Raw genomic sequence first — 24,629 nt, forward strand, 5'->3', positions numbered from 1 at the left:
ACCCAAAACATATGTCAGTGAGTTGACTCCTTGTGCAGCAACAGCGACTATAGTAGTAAAAGCATGGAAATGATAGTGGCAAGCCTTCTATTGTGTGCTAGCCACAGTTTTAAATACTTTATACACATTGACTAATCTAATTATCACAACTATATGCAGTAGATTCTATTATGTTCATTTAACAGATGGGGAAGTTGAAGTACAGGGAGCTTATCTAAGCAGATAACAGAGTTGATAGGTTGCACACCTGGGTTTTAAAATGTAGGTACTCTTGTTCTCAGAGTACCTACTGGTTTCTTAAAAAGTGAAAAAAAAAATAATTAAGTTGTCATTTTCTTTTAAACATCACAAGCATGAATCTTTTTTTAAACTCATAAAAATGATTTTAAGTGGACAGCCAATATGTTTTGGGTCAGCTTGACTATTAGCCCAGATAATGCAGAGTGTACGTATAGTTGACCCAAGGTTAGGGGTGCCAACCTACCCTGCACAGTTGAAAATCTGCATATAACTTTTGACTCCCCCAAAGCTTAACTGTTGTAGCCTACCGTTGATTGGAAACATTACCAGTAACACAATCAATTATAACATATTTTAATATGTTATCTGTGTTACATATTATATTCTTACAATAAAGTAAGCTAGAGAAAAAAATGTCATTAGGGAAAACACGAGGAAGCAAAAATATATTTACAGAACTGTGCTATAAATCTGCATATAAGTGGACCACACAGTTCAAACCTGTGCTGTTCAAGGGTCAACTGTCATCTTTAAAGGCCACTTTCAATTGTAAAGAAAATAGGTAATCACTGCCTTCTCTTCTTTGTGGTAGCCCTTAACCCAAGCTCCTTGACACTGTAAAAAACAAAAAAAGACCAATAGGCAGGGATCTGAAATTAGATATTTTTCAATAAAAAGAGATTCCTGTGCTAAGAGTAAAAACAAAAGTAACAAAGAAAAATGGATCAATCCCCCACTTTCCCTACATGAGTGAAACACAGGCAGTAGTTTGCTGATAAATGCTTAATAACTCTCTGGAAAAATGTATATTCTATACATAGGTTATTATAATTTTTATATATAGGATGTGTACCACACAATTTATGTATAATAATACACTACACCCTTATTGTAAACTCAGAAAAAAAGAACTAATGAACAAATCCAGTAAATTCATGAGATATAAGATCAGCATTCAAAAATCAGCCGTGTTACTTTGTTTCTTCTTAGTTCATTTTTTTTAATTCCACATATAAGTGAAATTTATATGAAATATTTAGAAATACTTATATCACACAGATTCTTAAATACAGATAACAAAATGATATTTGCCCAAGGGGAAGTGGATAGGAGGATGGGTAAAATAGATAAAGAGGATTAAGGGATCTAACTTGCAGTTATAAAATAGTCACGGAGATGAGAAATACAGCATAGGAAATTTGGTCAATAATATTATAATAATGTTTGGTGACAGTAACTACAGTTATCATGGGAGCACGAAGTAATATAGAGAATTGTGGAATCAATATATTGCACGCCTGAAACTAGTATAACATTGTCAATTATACTTTAATTTTAAAAAGTTGTGTTTGTAATAATAAGCTATCTAAAGAAGAAAGTAAAAAATGATCCAATTTACAATAGCATCAAAAAAATAAAATACTTAAAAATAAACATAACCAAGGAAGTGAAAGATTATATATACTAAAAATTATGAAACACTGATGAAAGAACAGAAACAAATGGAAATCATTCTGTGTTCACGGATTGGAAGACTTAATATTATTAAAACGTCTATACTACCCAATTATATGAAACACTGATACCCAAAATTATGAAACACTGATGAAAGAACAGAAACAAATGGAAATCATTCTGTGTTCACGGATTGGAAGACTTAATATTATTAAAACGTCTATACTACCCAATTCAATCTCCAGGTTCAGTGCAACCCCTATCAAAATTTCAATGACATTTCAATGACGTTGTTTACTAAAATAGAAGAAAACAGGGCAGCCCGGGTGGCTCAGTGGTTTAGTGCCACCTTTGGCCCAGGGCGTGATGCTGGAGTCCTAGGATGGAGTCCTATGTCAGGCTCCCTGCATGGAGCCTGCTTCTCCCTCTGTCTGCATCTCTGCCTCTCTTTCTCTATGTGTGTGTGTGTCTCTCATGGATAAATAAATAAAATCTTTTAAAAAAAAAAGAAAAAAAACGTTCTAATATTTATATGTAAATACATAAAAGACCCCAAAGAACCAAAACCAGTTTAATGAAGAACAAAGCTGAAGAAATCAACATTCTGATTTAAAAATATATTTCAAAGCTACTGTATGTAAAACAGCACAGTGCTTGCATAAAAACAGACATATAGACAAATTGAACAGAATAGAGGGCCCAGAAACAAATCCACTCATATAGAGTCAATTGAGTTTTGACAAGGGTTTCAAGAGTATGTAATGAGGAAAGGATGGTCTCTTCAAAAAATGGTGTTAGACAAACAATATTCACATGGAAAAGATTGAAAATGGGCAATTAATTATGTCATCTTACCCTATACACAAAAATCAATTTAATATGGATTAAAGTCTAAATTGCAAGACCTAAAATTGTAAACCTAGAAGAAAATTGAGAGGAAAATCTTTATGACTTTGGTGTATATAATGCTTTTCTTGAGTCTTACAACCAAAGCAATAAGAGCAAAAATAGGCCACTGGTACTATTGATGTCTTCACAACAAAGGAAACTATCAACAGAATGAGAGGCAATTTATGGAGTAGGAGAAAATGTTTATAATCCAATTATAAAGCAACATTTCTTAAGGAGCTAATATGTATACTGCAATGTGGATATCACTGAGGATGTGGAAGGATGAAGTGTGACCTTTTAAAGGATCCCATGAATACCAGCAATTGCAAGGAGATCATAAATGGCATATAGAGGTCAGGTTAATCTCCAAATGTCTACTTAATGCTGTAGTGTGGATTATAATACAGGTATGAGTAGATTTTTTTTCTTTTTTCTTTTCTTCTTCAGATTTTTATTTAAATTCTAGTTAGTCAACAGATTGTGCAATATTGGTTTTAGGAATAGTATTCAGTAAGTCATCACTTACATACAACACCCAGTACTCATCACAAAAAGTGCCCTTCGTAATACCTGTTACCCATCTAGGCCATCACTGATTTTTTTCTATTGGAGTAGCATGTTAAAAGTTTAGGACAAGGCTCTGTGAAACACAAGTGGAAAATACTGTTATGGGTGCACAACAGATTGTTACTAACATTAGTATTTATTTATTTATATGTTAAAACTATTGCTGATGGTGGCCTTATTAGAATTAAATATAACTGATATCTAAAGTTTCTTACAAGGGGCACCTGAGTGGCTCAATGGTTGAGCACCTGCCTTTGGCTCAGGTCAAGATCCCAGGGTCCTAGGATTGAGTCCCACATCAGGCTCCCTGTCGGGAGCCTGCTTCTCCCTCTGCCTATGTCTCTGCCTCTTTCTGTGTGTGTCTCATGAATAAATAATTAAAATCTTTAAAAAATAAAGGTTCTTACAATTTTGGAAAATTAGTGTCTATTTTATGTTGGGTGTCCTGTAATGTTTGTTCCCCCTACCTAAAAGATAGTTCTTAAAGAGTATTCAAATTTGTCAGTCATTTCAACTTTGATGACACTTTCACCATTTTTTCTTACTTGCTCTGTGATGTTGATAATATCACAAAAACACAGACACACACATATATGCACATATACAGAGGAGAAAAAAATTCAAACCAAAAGAACCTTGCAAATTACCAAACTATTGCAGCTGATGAGTCATATTGTGGAATATTTATAGATATTTTTTAAAAAAAATAGAGGTTACATACTTTTCTAAAGAAAGTTTTGTTTTTGTTTTATGACATTTCTTTTTTACTGATATTTCTTCTGTGATTTTAGCCACATCTGAGAGTCTTTAACCATCACTCCAAGCCTTTGCAGAGACTTAATCATATATTCACTAATCAACAAGCCAACAAAACTAGCAATTCTTTAACATCTGTATTTCACTTTTATGGCTCTGAGTTTTACTCAAGGGAAATTTAATTAGTAAAAGAGGAAAAAATACCTTCTATATACAAACTGTGTGATTAAAAGTCTAAATTGAGAACTGAAACATATGGCAAGATTATTGAATAGGAAGTTGTTCTGTACATGGATCTTTGCTTTTGCATTAATCTCCTATCTTGTTTCTTCTGCACTTTTGGCTTTGGTACTAAGGAGACCAGGTAAATGAAGGTTGGTGAAATGACCTGTAGTTAGACAGTCAATCATCTCTGCTGCTTATTGTTTTGTATGAGGAAAAATTAGCAAATAACTAAAAGAAAATGATACTTCTTAGAAATGTGCATAATTCATATTGCCTTATTATATTTTTATCTTAATGACCAAAACGTTGTATTGAAAAATAACTTTTTTTTTCTTTACTCACTTCCATATATTTCTAACAGAATTCAGAACCCACATCTGGGTCATAGAATATAGCTTTGGAAGATAGTCTGTATCCTCTGCATAGGTCAGGATCTAACCTGATGGAGAGTCATTGGTAGTCTTTATGGAAGAATTGAGTAATTTAGGTCAGAACTCAGATATATAAAGACTAAAAAAACTCCACCTGTACTTTCCCCTTGGATTTTAGAGGGTACAAAATCTTAATTGCTCTCATGTTGTAGGGAATTAAAAAAATACTTATCTCAGTCTATAAATATGAAGGAGGGCATGAATCTAGGTAACTAACTTCCAAGTTGAGCTGACCATTTGAAGTGGAGTGAAGTTTCATTGAGAGAAACCTTGTTAAATGAGATTGAGCCATGTCCATATCCCTTTGAGCCAAATAGCAATTGCAGAATTAGAATCCATGAGTAGTATTCTGTGAGCTGTATGTTCATCAAATGCGAAAAAGATTAATTCTTGTTTCTTGGCAGAAAACAAAACAACTTGAGAGTATTTTAAGGTAGTAAAGTGCAGGAAATATCCATTTTTATATTTGTCACTCTTTCTATTCTTTAGGACCACTAGCTTCAATTTACACCATCTATTTCAATAGTGTATTTTAGAGATGAAGAGATTTCATCTTAGAGAAAAAAATACTTTATGATCAATGGACAGTTTTGTCATCTCTCATTCCCTCTTCCAAAAGTGCTCCTTATAAATTAGAAAAATTAGAAAAATCCACAATAAGTTTTCTAAAGAAAATACAACAATGTAGAAGCCCATGTTCTCACCTTAATAAAGATCATAAATAAATCCTCATTCCATGATTAGAAATGTTGCAATGTTCAGTTGTCACACTGCAAAAACAAACAAGCAAGCGTGATTGATCAAGGATTAAAATGAATAAAGCCAAAAAGTTCTGCTACCCTGCACACACAGTTTATAAAATCACTACATAGTTCATAAAATTTCCCATATATCATCACACTAAAATAAAGAACACTGTCTGCTGTCCAAATTGCCACTAACCATCAAAATTACCCTCTTTGGGACTTTCCCTTTTTTGAAAGGATACTTATAATTACTTTAGTTTGACTTTACTGAGACTGGTATGTTTCAGTTTGGGATTTTGGAAAGGCTTACCCCAAGTACATCATTCTTTTCACTAGATACTCCAAATTGTAAGTGTTCATTTGCCTAACCTAGAGTTAACGAGTATATCCTACCTACTTGAGATAGTTCTGTATACTGAAGGTATAGCAATAAATAAGTTACATGATTTTCCCATCCTAGTGGAGTTTTTAATTCTTGTAGGAGACAGAGGCAATGTGCAATAAATGATTTAGATGATGATGGCAATAGTGATAGATGGATAGATAGATTATAGATAGATGATAGATAGATAGATAGATGATAGATAGATAGATAGATAGATAGATAGATGATGATAGATAGATAGATAGATAGATAGATAGATAGATGATAGATAGATAGATGATAGATAGATAGAGACACACAGGCAGGTGGTTGTGTGTGTTACATAAAAGAATAAAGCATGTTAAAGGATAGAAGTAGGTATGTAATAGGGAAGAGAGTAATGAGAGTGGACAGTGAAATATGTCTATATCAAAAAGACTGCAGACTTAATGTAAAATGCTAAATTATAAAATTCCTAGAAGACAATATAGGAGAAAATCTGTCAGTTTGTGATGGCTTTTTTAGATACAACACCAAAGGCACAATCCATGAAAGAAAAAACTGATTAGCTAAACTTCATTATAATAAAAAGATCTGCTCTGTGAAAGACACTGTTTAGAGAACAAAAGGGAGAAAATATTTAGAAAATACATACCTGATAAAAGATAATTTTGGGGGAGGATTGTATTTACTTATTCGTAAGAGACTTAGAGAGAGGCAGGGACACAAGCAGAGGAAGAAGCAGGCTCCCTGCAGGGAGCCTGATGCAGCACTCGATCCCAGGACCCTGGGATCATGACATGAGCCAAACACAGATGCTCAACTGCTGAGCCACCCAGGTGCCCCCAAGAATTGTTATATAAAACATATGAAGAACTTGTAAAACTCAATAATCAGGTAAACAAGCCACCTGATTAAAATATAAGCCAAATACCTTAACAGATACATCACCAAAGAAGATAGTCAGCTGGCAAATAAGCAAATGAAAAATGTTCCACATTATATGACATCAGGGAAATGCAAATCGAAACAACAGTGAGATACCATTACATACTTATTAGAATGACCAAAATCTAAGACGATGATAACACAAGATTTAGAATGACCAAAATCTAAGGCAATGATAACACAAGATGCTTGGGAGGGTATGGAGCTATAGGAACTCTCATTTATTGCTAGTGGGAATACAGAATGGTACAGCCATTATAGAAGACAGATTAGAGGTTTCTTTTGTATGTGCATGCTACCTATATCTATATGACACTCAAAAAGCTGTGCAAATTTAATGTATGCAATTTGATGACTTGATGGTTTGGAGATAGGTATACACATATACATCTATGAAACTATCACCACAATCTATACCATAAAAATATATCCATATCCTCCAAAAGTTTCCTTCCACTCTTTTCATATATTATCATCATTTGTATGATAAGAAAACTTAATATAAGATCCCTTTTTATCAATTTTTTAGGCATAAAATACTTGTATTGTCAGAAAACTAAACATTGTTATCATACAATCCAGCAATTTCACTCAATGGTATTTTCTCAAATAAGTCAAAAACATATGTCCTTGCAAAAACCTGCACATGAATGTTTATAGCATCTTTATTCACAGTTGTGAAAATTTAGAATCAACTAAGATGTCTTTTGGTAGGTGAATAGATAAATAATTTGTGGTACATCTAGACAATGTAATATTCAGCGCTAAAGAGAAATGAGCTATCAAGCCATGTAAGGATTAAATGCATATGACTAAATGAAAGAATCCAGCCTTAAAAAGCTATCTATTCCATTATTTCAGCTGTATGACTCTGGAGAGTGGTCGCCAGACATAAAAGGGAAGGATAGGATGAAACAGTAAAGCACAGAGGATTTTTAGGGCAAAGAAATTACTCTGTATGATACTATAATGGTTGATATACATCATTATACATTTAAAAGAATCCACAGAATGAATACCACCAGGAGTGAACACTAATATGAATTATGTCTTTTGGGTGATGATGATATGTCAACATAAGCTTATCAATTATAACAAAATATACTACTATGGTGACAGATATTGATAAATGGGAGGAAGCTATGTGTTTTGGGTTATAGGGGATAAGTGGGAAATCTCTGCACCTTCTCAACAGTTTTTTTGTGAACCGAAAAATCCTCTAAAATAAAGTATGTTTTGAACGTCAGGAAAGGTAAAATTTAAGCTGAGAGTAAATACTTTGGAGTCAGAAATACAAAGTTCTAGGATTGTGTTATAAGCAGAGGAAACAAGTGTAAAGCTTTGAAGTTGTAATGATTCGTATAGTTAAATATAGAAAGAAATCCAGTGTGACAAGAGCATGGTAGATACTTTTGCTACCACATGAAGGCAGGTAAGTAGTCAGAAACCAGATCATTAAAGGCTTTATAAGCTAGTGCAGATGAAAACTTGTGCTGCATATGACATCAGTCCACTAGAAGATTTAGAGTAATGCAAAAACTTGATTTCGGTGTTGAGAATGGGATGTTGGGTGGTGGTGAGAGATGATGTAGGTGGCTTTATTGCATTTAGGGGTCTTTGAGATTTCTAAGTGTAATATAATGGCTGATTGGACTTCTAGTGTAGATAGAAATGGAATGAAGTAGACCAATTCAAATATTTTAGTGGTAGCCAGGCAGGACTTAATAATAGATAAACATGGTGGGGAAAAAAAACAAAGAATTATGAATGACCCATGGATTTTTTTATTGAGTCACAAGTTAGATGCTAGTATCATTTACTGATTTGGTGAAAACCTAAGGGAAGACAGGTTTGGGTGGAGAGGTATTGAGTTCTTTTGGGGATATATTGATTTTGAGATGTCTGGAAGACAGTCAAGCAGATGCTTTAACTTAATATTTGGACACATGATTTTGGAACTAAGTGGAAAATTCAGTCCTAGATTTTAAATGTAGGATTCAACAGAAGAATAATGATGTATAAAGCCATGGAAATGGAATGGAATAATTTTAGAGGAATATATAGACAGAAAAGAGGGACTAGGATTGGAACTCCAAGGGGCTGGGGGAACCATCATGCATTTCAGTAGAATGGTAAAGGTAGGAGCTCAATTATTCTTACAGGATACATTGAATTTTAATCTAAAACTTGACTTTTTAATACCATGTTAGAAAATAATCTAAGGGCTTTTTTTTAGAGGAATAAAAAAATTTTAAATGATTCCCTAAATCCTTAGAGAGATGCTAACATTTCCAGAAAATTATGAAAATCTGAATATAGAATTTTACTATAAGCAGAGGAAGAGGAAGAATGAGTTTCCTGGAAGAGGGAGAAAACAGTGAGACAGGACTTGACTGTCATTACGGCTGATTTAGATCTGCAAGGTAGGGCCACAAGGATACGTAAATTACAAATGGCCATGAATCGTTCAGTAGTTGGTGTAGGGAAACAGGGGCCAATGTTTAAAGAGAAGGTCACACAATTATATCTCATTATTCATAGAAAGCTAGTTCTTGAAGGCATGTGGAATTAGAAGTATCGAGGAAAAGCTTTATTTTGCATCCGGAATTTATATTGGGAGGGATAAAGGGAGAGAAAATCATTTAGCAAGTTCTGCAACAATGTTTATCTGAAAAAGATGTTAAAAGATCTAATTGCTACTAATTGGATATTGGAAGAATTTTGCATTTTGCTTTATGTTGCTTTTTATTTTTCTTCACATTAATAGGACTTATGGATCACAAGAGAGTTTAATATAGTTATAAAGATACAAAGTTAATAGTTTGCACATCTAAATAATATGTAGATGCTTTCACTCTGTTAGGCTCTGTTGAATTCTGGCTAATTTGATTTTGCATATGTATTAGCAATTTATCAGCCATCTCCTTAATATGTATTGTTTAAATATGCACCTGTCTTGAATGGAGAGAAGTTGGCTACTATTTTCTGCCTGAAGAAAAAAAAATTCTTGGTAAGTAAGTGTTAAAGTTATCATGTATCATAAACCAGTCTCATCTCTCATGAAAAATCTACTTTTTCATTAATACTTTTAACATCTTCATTCTTGTAGTATTCTCACCAAATTTCCCAGTTATTGTGAATGAGAAAGCACAAAGTAAGTGCTACTTCATTCTACCAAATCCCAGTAAAAATGTAGTCAGCAGATTACACAGATTTTTCTAAGAATGGTAGACTTCAATTCAAACTTTAAATTGACTCAAGCATTGTTTAATCTTATTTGGCTTAAAATAAAACAAAACTAACTTACCAAGTATGTTTATTTTGGCTTGAAAATGGAACATTTAACATCCATCAACCTGGTTGTGGTTATTTATACTTCAGAGATGGTGGTATGGGTTCACAAGGAAATAATAGGTTTTCTTTCTTTCTTTCTTTTTTGAAGAATGTATTTAATTTGTATTTGTATTTATTTTAAAGTAGAGTTCCTTAAATTTTCCTGACTTCCTCTCATTACTCCTGTGATTATTTATTTAAATTTGTGGATGCAGCTTGAGACTGTTTGATTCCATAGATGGAACATCTGCCTCCTTGAATTTTTTTGAAGTCTTGATTGATTTTTTTTTGTATCGACAGATTGTGTCATTAACTCCTACATCCTGATTTGAATATTATTCTTTGAACCTTTCTAGGGACCTTTCATTGAATCTTTCATATCTCCAAACTTAGCATAAGTATCCTCCAAGTCCTTAAATGAACCATTGCTTAATTTTTCATATTTCTTACATTTTTATACTTGTCTGAGTCTTTCTGTGTATTCTTCTTCTTTTTTTTCTGTGTATTCTTCTTTGCTTCATTTTAAAAATTATTTGATTAATTCTTTGAATCCCCCTGTCACTCATATTCAGTTTCAGACTACTAAAATTGTTTATCAAATACTTTCGAATTATTATCCAGGGGTTACTTCTTCTTTGCATCCTTCTTCTTTGCATCTTTCTTTGCATCAGCAGATTCTGTGTCAGTATCTTTCTTGCCATCCTTCTTGCCATCCTTCTTAGATCCCTTTTTGGCCCCCTTCTTGGCATCATCCTTTGTTTCTATATCTGTCCCACTGGCCTTCTTTTCATCTTTCTTATCTTTTTTACTCCCCTTTTTCTTTGTATCTTTCTTGGGACCCTTCTTGTCTTTTGACTGATCATCTTTCTCTCCTAGTTTCTTTGAATCTTTTTTCCCATCCTTATCCATCTTTGCATCTTTCTTTTCATCTTCAGATTCTACAGTTGACCCTTTGCTCTTCTTTGAACCTTTCTTCTCTTTCTTGGCATCTTTCTTGGCATCTTTCTTTTCATCTTCAGATTCTGTAGCAGACCCCTTGCTCTTCTTTGAACCTTTCTTCTCTTTCTTGGCATCTTTCTTCATATCTTTCTTTTCATCTTCAGATTCTGTAGCAGACCCCTTGCCCTTCTTTGAAGCTTTCCTCTCTTTCTTGGGACCTTTCTTTTCATCTTCAGATTCTGTAGCAGACCCCTTGCCCTTCTTTGAAGCTTTCCTCTCTTTCTTGGGACCTTTCTTTTCATCTTCAGATTCTGTAGCAGACTCCTTGCCCTTCTTTGAAGCTTTCCTCTCTTTCTTGGGACCTTTCTTTTCATCTTCAGATTCTGTAGCAGACTCCTTGCCCTTCTTTGAAGATTTCCTCTCTTTCTTGGGACCTTTCTTTTCATCTTCAGATTCTGTAGCAGACTCCTTGCCCTTCTTTGAAGCTTTCTTCTCTTTCATGGCACCTTTCTTTTCATCTTCAGATTCTGTACCTGATTGCTTGCCCTTTTTTGAATCTTTTTTTTCTTTTTTGGCATCTGTTTTTGCAACATCCTTTTCACCTTTAGTTCCTCTTTCTATATCCCTATCTTTCGTTGGCTCTCTCTTAGTAATTTTTGGCTCCTTTAAAACTGTGGATTCTGTTTCTGATTCTAATTTGTCCTTGTGTGCTTGCTTGTCTTCTTTATCTTTCTTACCTGCTATTGGAGATGTAGGTTTTTCTACATCTGCTACTTTAGCATCTTCCTTCCATTTATATGATTTATATGGAGGCTGACTCCTGGCAGCTAAATAATCAGATGGCCTCTCAGAAATTCTCATTAAAGAACTATGCATCCATAATGGTCGTTTAGAAGCTTCTTTTAATTTATCTGCATCATATACCTAGAATATTGGTTAGAATAATAATCATTAACAACCTGTATGTGAATTACACAGCTTTTATTACCACATACCAAATACATTTTAACTTTGACCATTAAAAGATTTTAGATTTTGATAAATAGTGGATAAAGTGTAGATGTCATAGTGTATTCTGCTTTTCCAATTTCATTCTTTTTTGGACTAATGGATAGTCATGTCTCATTGTGGGCCTTATTTCAATTTAGAGGATTTTCAAAATTCCCTCAAGATATTATGTTAAAATGGGTAGAGAAAAAAAACGGGTAGAGACCTCCACTGACTAATGACATCAGAATCTCTCTTCACAATCAAGAGAGGCCTTCCCCTCCCCCCCCCAGTGTTCTCAAGTAGTATTAGAATATCTTGCCCACTTTTTATTCCTAGGCTAAATCAGAAAATAATCATTCTCTAATATGTAATAGTTTTATGTTTAGGCATATCCTGGTCTCTGTTATCAGATTCAGGGTCTCTGGAATTTGGAATACTATGCATAATTAAAAGTAAAAACATGAAACTCCTGCTTAGCAAGATATAAATTGAGTATCATCAGATAGAAAACTATGATAATAAAGCTGTAACATTCAATGCACATAAAATTGTACAGAATGGTACATTTTGTTTTCAACTCCTAACCAAGTATTTACAAAAATCTTAATTGCAGAAGCAGCAAACTTAAGAACTAATGTTAACAAATAATGGAGAAAATAAATTGAATAAAGAAGGGAAAAGCAAAGAGTGTGAGATAACAGAATAAGCTAGGACCACTACTGAATGGAAACGCTCCCTAAAATAAATAAGAGTTGATGATAAATTTATCTTGTGAAACTTTTTTTAAACATTTCATATCCCTTGATGACTCTAGGAAACATTGAGAAATACTTATCTTCTAATATTCAGAATCCTGAATGCTATACTACAGAAAATGAGAAAGAATTAAAACTTCATCAAGGTATAATATAACCCCATGATTATAATGAGTGATTTTTTTTTCCAGCTGGGGGACATTTTCGGAATGTTAATACTAATTGTAGTATTAGGATCTCCAGATTTTTGTGCTTGTTGAACACATATTTTCTATAATGTGGGGCTACTAAATAAATAGTTAATATGAAATAAGGGGCAGTGTTTATACAGTGAAATGCAAATAAAATATATCTACTCTCTTCAAGTGTAGAATTTGAATTACCTTTAACTGTGCTGTCCAATATGGTATTTAAAAGCCACAAGAGAACTGAATTAAATTGAATTGAGATGTAAAATTCAATTCTTCAGTTTCACTAGCCTCATATTAAGTGTTCAATAGAACACATTGGAATGCAAAGACATAAAATATTTCCATCATCACAGAAATCCCATTGGTCAGTGCTGATCTGTAACACATATAATTATACATGATTTCACAAGCTTAGCACTAGTAAAATGATATCATCTTTTCAATACTCACGAAAACTGTATTGTCTCGTAGTTGGGATGGTTTTGATCTCCTTTTTTTTCCTGGCCGTGGTGGTTTGGGAAATCTCAGGGCAAAGTGTTGCTGATTCCATGACTTTTTGCTTAATTCACTGACTAAAATCAGAAAACATTAAATGTTTTAGAGTAAATAGTATTTCATCAGCTCTAAAATGGCAGTATGATAATAGATTTCATGAATGAACAAATGATACAAATTATGGTTTCATTTATTTAGTTAGGTTTTAAATTCTCTGCTATCAACATGTGAAAGTAAAAATAGTTTTTTTCTATTTGATCAGTTTTATAGAAAACTACATAGTCATTGTGAAACTAATATAGTCTGTAATATAAATGCAAAGAAATATCTTTACTGCTTTCTTTTAATCTTTCTCTTCTAGTCTATATTTTTGCTTTAGATTCCTTTGGTTAGAATACAATTCTTTTGAGATGAGAAAATATGATAGCTAATTTTGTAGCCTCTAAAGTACTTAGTATTAGTATAGACAGTACCTGTTATAGTCAGTAAATATATGATTGAATCTAAATGCTAATGAATACGATTCCTTTGGTTAGTAATCATTTTCCAAGCTATAAGAGTCAATGTTATACACATAAGAACTGCATTGTTGTAGTAAGTGACATATTAATGAAGAAAACTGCAAATAAGAATTGTGACCGTGAGGGACAAGTTACCTGGAAACTATAAGAGAAATGTTTAAAGATATTTAGCATACAAATGAGACCAATGAGAGAGAGATTTTCACTTCCTTTAAATATGTGCAGTATTGAAGTATTACTTCTTGTAAGAGAAAATATACTTTCCTGTGAGTCTCCTGAAGACAGGAACAATGAAAAAATATACAGAATTAAACGCATATTTAAACTCAATATATGAAGTAAATTGTCCAATATGTGAGTTCCTTCAACATCAGATTGGTGAATTTGTGGCCAACTATAAGAGGATTATAGTTTATCATGAATGTACTAGAAGTCATTGCAGACATGAATGAATTGTTCATCCAGTTTCTACACTACTTTTCAAGTGTAAGATTATCTGATTGTTTGATTTCTAACATGACAACACCTTTATGTTGCTGAACATATTTGCTTAAACTTTGTTGGATTCAAGAACAAAATATCTTTAGAAAGTGTTTCCTAAAGGTCCGTGAGAAAGCTGATTTTTAATAATATTCCATAAGATCTACTGCTTTATCACTTTGAATAGAGGATAATAATCAGTTATCCTTAAAAGTAATTATAATCCTAAAATCAATCATGTTAAGAAATAAATATTAATACTCTCTTACCTGGAATGTAATTATCATATGTTCCAAAGTTTATTTTTTGGCTATTAAAATAAGAGGGGAAAGCTTTAATTAATTTACATAAATTCACTGTATTTAATGATTATTGTTATGTGTAAGCATTTGCCATTACCAACTACAGAAATATTTTGTATTCTCAGATCTCTACTATTATGTAAAATTACGTCATCCTAAAAAAATAGATGAGTAAATGTGTGTTTTTAGCACGAACTTCAATATAACTAAAACAAAGTAGATAAAAACATTTTAAAAATTACCAAATTGCCATTTCTGAAGTGTAGACCTTTTAAAAAAAATTGTGAATTCATGGGTGAATTATTTTTCTCTATCTCATATTCCAAATTCTCTTCCAATTGAATTTTAGCAAAGACATCACTTTAAAAACACTGCTTAAGCAAAATCAGATCCACAAAATATTCTTAAACTTAAGCAAATCCAAATAATTTAGTGGCATACTTGTTTGTCTTTGAATGTGTCAGTGTGTACCATAAACATTGATATGGATTTTAATTTTTAAAAACTATATGTTCTTTAGGAACACCTGAGAAATAAAACTACGTTGTTGTAAAGCATTTTTCATTTCTTTTTAAAGATTTTATTTATTTGACAGAGAGAGAGCACAAGTAGGCAGAGCGTCAGGCAGAGGGAAAAGAAGAAGTAAGCTCCCCACTGAGCAGAGATCCTGATATGGGGCTGGATCCTAGGACTCTAGGATCATGACCTGAGCCAAAGGCAATTGCTTAACTAACTGAGTCACCCAGGTGCCCCAGATATTTTTCATTTGAAAGTTTCCATTTGCTTTAGTGCTATGTGAACATGTTTATTCCCACAAAGAGGAATTTTATAATACAGTTTTATTTATTTTTAATGGAGGCATATAAGGTCTGATAGAGAAATCTTATTTTACAACATCCTATTACATTACAGAAATAAAGCCATTGTCACGTATGAGTTTGGGCTTACACACACATGCTCATATACTATTTTACTTATTTTGTCATTACATAAATATTAAGAAAAAAATACATTGTAGAATCTAAAACAAACAAAAAACCCCAAGTGAATAAACAAACAAAAAGCAAAAGTAGATCCATAAATAAAACTGATGATTGCTTGGGAGGAGGTGCAAATTGGGTGAAAGGAAGTGGAAGATACAGGCTTCCACTTATAGAATGACTAAGGTATGAGAATAAAAGGCACAGCACAGGTAATATAGGCAATGATACTGTATACTGTAATAGTGTTGTATGATGACAAATGGTAGCTACACTTATGATCAGCATAGCATAATATTTAGAGAAGTCTAACCCCTATGTTGTACACTTGGAATTAGTGGAACATTATATGTCAGCTATACTCAATGAAAAAAAATGAGGAATAAAGTACATTAAAATAAAAATCTTGATATCTTTATTTAGGTTCTATTTCCAAGCACAAAACTTAGCACATTTCTGTAACTATAAAAATTTTAATGATTTTGGTGGACTGGGAGGCACAGTTGGTTAGGCCTCTACTCTTGGTTTCAGCTGAGGTCATGATCTCAGCACCATTAGATCAAGTTCCACGTTGGGCTCCACACTCGTGGAGAATCTGCTTAGGCCTCTCTTCTTCTCCCTCTGGCCTGGCCTCCCCTCAAATAAATTTTAAAAAAATTAAATAGGGGTGCCTAGATGCCTCAATTGGTTGAGCATCTGGCTTTTGATTCCAGTTGGGGTCATGATGTTGGGGTCCTGGCATTGAGCCAGGGAGTCTGTCTCCCTCTCCCTTTGCCCTTTCCCCTGCTGGCATGCTCTTTCTCTCTAATAAATAAATAAATCTCTTTTAAAAATTAAATGATTTTAATTGAATAAAATTTAGGATATATTGATCAAAAAGGTGTCTGGTAGTAGTTTTTTTAATTTTTTTTAATCTAAATGCCAGTTAGTGAACATACAATATATTGTTAGTTTCATATGTAGAATATAGTGATTCCACACTTCCCTATGTGGTGATCATCACAAGTGCCCTCCTTAATCCCCATCACCTGTTTAACCTATCCCTCCACCCACCTCTCTTCTGGTAACCATCAGTTTGTTCTCTGTAGTTAAGAATCTGTTGCTTGGTTTGCCTCTCTTTCTCTCTCGCTCTCTCTCTTTTACCTTCGATTGTTTGTTTTGGTTCTTAAATTTCACATATGAGAGAAATCACAAGGTATTTGTCTTTTCTTGACTGACTCATTTCACTTCACATATTACTCTCTAGCTCCATCCACATAACGTTGTTATTGTTATTGTTGTTGCTGTTTTTAACTGAGGACTTGCATTAAAATTACCTGCCCCACCATATCTGAATCTCTAGGTTTGCATCTAGCTAATGTACATTTATATACCCCTGAAGAAATTTTGATGTTCTACCCTGGTTATGAACATCTCTGTTTTAAATATTCTGAAAGAGGAACTATTTCAGGTTCATGAAACAATATTATTAAATTTGAGATTTAAAAAAATTACATGTAGACATGATCCATTACTTCCCGGTATAATCTCTAGAGCATATTATTTAATCACCAAGCAACTGAATTAGAAACCAAAAACGAAATTATATAGAAAATACACAAGTATTTTTTCATAGTTCTTACTAAATAACCAATTGTCAAACAGAAATTACAATTCACACTTATAAAAAAGAAGCAAATAAACAATAACATGGTATCAAAAATTATAGAATACTGGGGAGAGGTCATAGAGGAGAATTTAAGCTTTAATGTTTTATATTAGAAAAAAGGCAAAAAAGGGCCAAAAAAATCCAAAATTTTGTTTTTTGAAAAGATTATTAAAGTTGATTAACTCCTAGAAAGACTGATAAGAGAAAATACAGATTACCAATATTAGGGTTGATGCAAATGTTAAAATTACATAGATTTTAAAGGATAATGGGGAATATTAATAAGAATTTTATGGCAATAAATTCAGCAACTTAAGTGAAATAGGTGAGCTCCTTGTTAAACTAATTTAGCAAAACAGACACATTATTAATAAATATGTGATTATTCTCATAGTAATTAAATAAAATGAATCCATTATCAAAAACCTTCTCATAAAGAAGAGTGCAGACTCGGAGTGTTTTACTGAAAAATAGGACAAATACTAACTACACAGATTTTTCAGAAAGAAGAGAAAGAGGAAAGATGTTTTAACTCATATTTGAGACCAATATAAATAACCCTGACACCAAAACTTCTTAAAGACAATACCAGAAATGAGTATTATAGACCAATACTTTGCATTAACACAGACACAAAAATTCCTTAACAACTTGCTAACTAATCTTACTGGACAATATATAGAATGGCAGAGACATCATGGTCATTGAGATTTACTTCCTAGAGTGTAAGATTAGTTTAACATGTGTCAATCAATCTATGTAATCACTTAAAATAACAAAATTCATCTAATCATGTCAAGATATGCAGAAGAACTTTTGAAATAGTAACATTGATTCATAATTCAAAACTCTCAGAAAACTAGGAACAGAAGGCATCTTCCTCAAATGGATAAAATGTCTCCAGACAATACTTACTCCATTTCAAATGAAACTGAAGGAGATACCACATTACTGAGAGTCCTTATCCTTTGAATTTATTATACATTTTAAAATGTACCAGAGATATAGTTAAGGACAAGAGTATTCTGTTAAGTATTCTGTTATAGTTAAGGGCAGGTGTATTTTGTACTAAGTTTAAAATTTTTCAGACTAAGAAGGAAAAAAAAAATCCACAAATGCAGTTAAATGTTTACTCCTTTAAAAGAAAAAACCTTTTCCAGAGGTAATATAAAAATGCATTTTTGTCCGAAAAAATAAAGTCTCCCTACCTCCTACATTAGGATCTCAACTTTTTATTTAGGAAAACATAAACCTGTCTCCCTTTCTTAGTCATGAATTCATGACATTCCACGTGCTAACAATGTGCACCTTCTTAAAGCTCACACAATATGGAATCTAAAACAAAATGCAGGATCAGACCTATAAATACAGAGAACAAACTGATGCTGTCAGAGTGGAGGAGGATTGCGAGGATGAACTAAGTGGGAGAAGGGAAATTGGACACACAGATTTCCAGTTATGGAATAAATAAATCACAGAAAAAAGGCACAGCATAGGAAATATAGTCAGTGATACTGTTATACCATTGTATTGTGGCAGATGGCAGCTACACTTATTGGGGGCAAAGCATAATGTATAAACTTGTTCAATCATTATGTTGTACACCTGAAACTAGTGTTAACATTGGGTGTCAACTATACTCAAATAAAAAAAAATTTAAAGAATAAAAAGGAATCCTGAGATCAAAGAAAAAAATGCTCAGAGATATTAAAATTGATTTTGAAATGATTGGATATTTGGCACTGCACCTGCAGTGAAGGCAGATTCTGTGGCATGTTTTCCATTTCACCTTGGTTGAGATGAAGCATTAGTTTTTATGTTTACATCTATCTATATCTATATATCTATATCTATATTTGCATCTATCAATATCCAGAGGCCTTAATTTAAAAACTAGTTATATTAAGAATGAACAATCTTTTTGACTTGTTGCAGTTTTTTTCTTTTTAGATAATTAAATTAGACAATATTTTCAAAATAGAAAATAATAAAACATGCTGACATGTTTGCTGTTGTCATTAATGAGAAACTTCGAAAATTGAATCTAAATGTATCCTGGTCTAGAAAATTTCTTGACTGTCTGGGAAAGGTAAAGGGAGAGGTGCTATCACCAGCAGAAACAGATTTAGGTGAAAGAGTGGAAAATGCCATCTATTCCCAAAAAGTTAAATGTATTGAATTGCTTATGACATGTAAATTTACATAGAGAGTGAGAACTAGAGTATTCAGATCATGGCTATTTTGGGGTCCTATAAACTTTTCCCAGTGAAAATGAAAGAGAACTAAATTTATTTGTCACTAATCCTGACCTAACCAACCTTGAGAAACACAGGAATTTTCAACCACACCATTAAGTTACATTGTACCAGTTTCCAGTCAATCCATTCTGGCCCTCCCCCACAAAGCCTGTTAAATTACCATGGACAGCCTTGCCTATGTTTGAAATTCATAGAAATTACATCATACAGTAAATGCTTTTGTGTTTCTGGGTCTTTTCAGTATAATTTTTTTATTCATCCATGTTGCGTATATGAATAGTCCATTCCTTTAGGTTGCAGAGCAGTATTCCATTACAGCAGTAGAATACACTGTTTTTTTCCATCCTCCTGTGTATGAACATTTGAATTATTTTAGTTTGGCTTATTGTGAATAAAGCTGCTATACACATTTTGTCCAAGTCCTTTTGCAAACTTGGGTAAGCTATGGTGGAAGTACTAAATCATACATATAACATAGGTGTGTTTAACTTTATTTTTAAAACATCAAGTGGCATTCCAAAGTGGTTGTACCATTTTACACCCACTACCGGTGCTGAACAGTCAGATGCCCTACAGAGTTGTTGACTGTTGGTGTCATTAATCTTTAATTTTAGTTGTTCTAGTAGGTAAAAAGGGTATAAAGGATATCTTTGAATCAGAGGATATATATTGACTATATATAGTAAAAATAACAGTTTATGTGTATGTATGTTTTATATATATATATTTATATATGTATTATATAACATATATTATATATAAATAAACATTTATATATTACTTATATATCACTTATATTATTTATAATATAATACAATATATTTATAATATATAATATATAATATGTTTATATATATTTTATATGTTTATATATAATATATAATATATATATAAAACCTTCCTCAAAAAATTCCCTGAGGGAAAAAAATTAAAAAAAAATTCCCTGAGGAAAGTTTTTAGTTTTCTTATATATGTCCTGTGTATATTTCAATAAACTTATCTCTAAACAGTTTTTTATGTTATTGCGAATTGTATTGTTTTCTTAAATTTATATTTTCTAATTTTTCCAGTTATAGAAATATAATTTCTATAATTAGAACCTGTATCATATATTCTTATTACATTCCTTTAATAGCTCTAAAAAATTCTTTTTGTAGGTGTTACTGGATAATCCACTCAATCATGTCCTCTGTGAATAAAAATAATTTTACTTCTTCCTGTTCCATCTTAATGTTTTATTGCCTTATGGAACAAAATAGGGTCTGGATTACAAGGTTGATTAGAAATAATGAGCATCTTTGCCTTGTTTCTGGCTTATAGAGGAAAGATAGTCAACATTCCACAATGAAGTTTGATTTTAATGGTAAAATGGCTGCAATCATATATGTCAGTGCCACACGATATCCTGTCAGGTGGTTTAGGCTTCTGGATTCTGCATCAGATAAATGGCAAATAATGTCACAAAGCACATGGCAGAAAATTTTCCAGGGGCTGAATGGGGCCTGAGTCACTCCTGTATTTGCTATAGAGGTCTCTCTTTTTAAGGCAAAGGTCAACTGCCACATGGTCATTGTCTTGGTGAGGATGGCTCTATGTGTGTATGTGTAGAATGGTGAGATTTGCTGTCTTTTTCTAACATATTCTAGAGCAGTGTTTCTCAACCTGGGTTTATTAAGAATCCCTTCCCCCTGTAGACATTTGCATTATCTAAGATACTTTTATCACAATTGTGTGTGTGTGTGTGTGTGTGTGTGTGTGTGTGTCTGAGGGTGGTGGTGATGGTGTACACACATGCACATGCTGACAGTGGCATCTAGTGGGTAGAGACCAGAGATTCTGCTGACAACTAACAAAGCAGAGGCCCTCCCGGTCCTCAACTCCAGTAAGGAGTTATTCTTCCTTAAAAGGTCAATAGTGTTAAGGTTCAGAAACTTTATTCTATATCAAGGTTTCCTAGGCAAGGTAGTAAGAGAGGACCTTGTTAATGCTACTCAGGGGCCCCCCAAAATAAAAATGTACAATGGATATGAGATCCAGAGGCTAACACAGGAAGTTTCAATAGTTCAGATTTTTAGATAGCCCTATGTTTGTAAATAACTCTCCCACTTCCTTCAGAGACCTTAGATCTACCCATTCACTATTAGAAATGGAAGGATTAAGTTGACTGACAACCTGTGTTGGAGGAAAAGGCAAGAAGTATTTCACCTCTTAAAGTGAAACACTTAAATGGAGTTTTTGAGATTTGGGTGAAAAGGGTTTTAAAGAAGAGTAAGTGGGGAGGTGGAAAACTGAACTCAAAGAGGAAAATTTATCAAGTAGAAGTTGATAGCCATGACACAGAAACTTAAGTCTAAAATTAAGGTCCTGTCATAGAATTCAGAGGGAAAACAAAGTAGGAAATTATTTTTTGCATCTCAACTTCTCTATTAAGTGACCTGGAAGTTGCCACTTGAATCTAAATAACTATGAGGATTTTCATTAAATTTTTGTGTATCCTTGAGGCCATTTGATATGAATTTAAACAGTTTCTTTCTATGATAACATGAGAGTTTTAGGATTTTACCAGAAAACAATGTAAAGTAATAGTCATAAAACCAAAAATAAGTTTTTAGTGAAGTTCTCTGAAAGCCATGCAATGCTCATGATAATAGTAATGCCATTAATATTTTATTGTGCTTAAACATTTTAAAGTAATTAGCATATAGTGAAATTCTGTCCTGCTATGTGCCAGAGTACAGATTGTTTTGTAATCATCAGGAAGTCTCTCAGCCTTTAATCATTACAAATACATTGAATCCTTTTACTGATGATTGTCCCTTAAAGTACTGATTGCATTTTAATGAAGTAGGCACCAGTGCCAATTAAAGCCCATTTTGTTTATTTTTGAGATTTGTGTTTTATCTTTCCTTTAAAAGTACTGCCAAGAAAATCCAGTTACAGTTTCCTTTCTATTTCACAGTTCTGTGCCTTCATCTTCGTTCTAAACCTACATGGTAAAAAGGCTTATGTAATTGAAGATCTTCTTTCCCTACCTCATTTTAACATGACATGAATTAAGCATAAGGAAACCACTATCAATCCAACTTCCTTTGTCTGGATAATCTGCTTTACATTGCAAAGTACTTTTGCATGCTCAGTATTTCTCAAGAGGAAATTATTGCCAGAGGTTTAGTGCCCTTGACCCACACCCTCTCAAGGTCAGTAGACTCCTCAGTCACTGTGACATTTACAAAAAACAAAACAAAACAAAACAAAACAAAACAAAAAACAACAACAACAACAAAAAAAAAAAACAAAAAATTCCCATCAATTTCCAGATGGCCTCTAAGGAGGTGGTATTTCTCTGAATGAGAACCATGAATTATTTTATTCTGTGTATTAGAAAATACAGTATGATAAAGATAAATGAAGTAAGAATCACATTGATAAAGACTTATCCAAAGCTAAGTATTTATTTTACTGAAGTGAATGAACTAGTTAAGTCTTAGATCAAAACAATCTATGACGTTGTTGGAGAATGTATGTGTCTGCTAAACACACACTCTCTTGCTTATAACAAATACTAATATAACAAACATCTCTTTACACTAAAGAGGTTGAATAGAAAGCTAACTGTAACATTTCAGCTATTTTAAAACATACAATTTGACCAGAGGACTTACAATCGTGGTACAGACATTTCCCCCACCTCTGATTTGCCAGGACTCAAGCACTGTAAGTTCAAATTAGTGATGTTGAGAGATGACATCATAAAGAGGTCATGCACACTGGCAGTTAAAGGGGAAAACAAGAGGAATCAATTTTACATTCTCTAATATTCAGTCTAAGATTTGTGTTTTCTTTCATTCATTATTCCTGACAAAATAAAACAGGTGGCTTCAAAATAATCAGTTGGTTTTTCATCTTAATAAAAATCTTGTCTGAATTTTTTATGTACTTATAATTTATTGACTGATATAAGAAAAGGATAAATCTAAGCACCTATGATAGTCATGTGTCTTTTGTTAAATCCTTTGCTTAATTTTGTGCCTTTACCTTTTCCCATTTTAAGCACATGTGTTTCTCATAAGATACCAAATTTTACAGAAGGCTAGATGCTTATTAAAATTGTCAACTTACTGATAGATCGGAGTTGGATAATTTTTACTACACCCAGCACTCCAAGCCACTAACGGATGAATGAAAATAACTATATAGAGTAATATTTGAACACATTGCCATTATCTAGCTCCTTTTAGGGAATTTCAGCTGATTTTTTTTCTCTTAAGGAATAGTTTCATTAAATTTCAGCTACTGCAGAGATCAACTACTAAAATCTCAGTGGTTTTAACTCAGTGAAAGTTTATTGTTCCTTCCCATTTAAACAGTGAAAATTTCTATCTCGTGTCTCAGACCATGGTAAGTTCTAGAGTGGTTGGGTAGGAGGTTTCCATAAGGTGATTTAGTAATTCGGGTTTCTCTGATTTGCTTCGTTATCCACTAACATAACACTATTAATGCTGATGTTTTCCTGCCAAGTGATGACTGAGCAAACAATGTATGATTTCTAAATCCACAATATTTTGTTTAAGATTTTATATGTACCTCGTTTATAAAAATATATGTACCCAATGCATTTCCTCTATCAGTATGTAGTTAAGATCCAAATCATGACTAGACACCCAGCAATGCTTGCCTTCTGCACCATGATTTCTTGCGTTAATCTCTCATTGTCATTCTTAACTAAATGTGTGTGATCTATTAGGATCTCAGAGAGCTAATGATCTTTTTATAATAAGCTTGTGTTAGTTTTCTATTGCTATATAGCAAATTACCACAAACTTGGAATTATAAAACAAAACACATTTATAATCTCATAATTCTGCAGTTCAGAAATCCCAGGCAAGTTCAACTGATTCCTCTGCTCAGTGTCTCATAGGCTGAAGTCAATTTGTTGACTATTCTCTCACCTGTAGGCCCTGAGATAATCTATTTCCAAGCGACATTCTGGTTGGCAGAACTCAGTTCCTTGTGGCTCCTAGAAGCTGCTGACATTCCTTCTGACATGACAGCTTCCATCATCAATCCAGGAATGTTTCAAGTCCTTCTCATAGTTCACGTCTGTGTTCTTTTTC

At 33.0% G+C, this 24,629-nt stretch overlaps 1 protein-coding gene across 1 annotated transcript; it reads right to left on the reverse strand.

Annotated features, from left to right (window-relative positions):
- Positions 1-10,433: 10,433 nt before the first annotated feature.
- CYLC2 (cylicin 2) lies at positions 10,434-23,194 on the reverse strand (the record flags this gene model as incomplete). Its single annotated transcript, XM_055301489.1, has 6 exons — positions 23,178-23,194; positions 14,597-14,637; positions 13,282-13,403; positions 11,094-11,819; positions 10,587-11,030; positions 10,434-10,475 (listed from the first exon to the last, which is right to left on the reverse strand). Coding segments are annotated over exons 1-6 (1,392 nt in total), but the record flags the coding sequence as incomplete, so codon positions are not given.
- Between the last annotated feature and the right edge of the window lie 1,435 nt (positions 23,195-24,629).

The sequence above is a fragment of the Nyctereutes procyonoides genome, unplaced genomic scaffold (genome assembly GCF_905146905.1).
Source record: "Nyctereutes procyonoides isolate TBG_1078 unplaced genomic scaffold, NYPRO_anot_genome, whole genome shotgun sequence".
NCBI classification, from domain to species: Eukaryota; Metazoa; Chordata; class Mammalia; order Carnivora; family Canidae; genus Nyctereutes; species Nyctereutes procyonoides.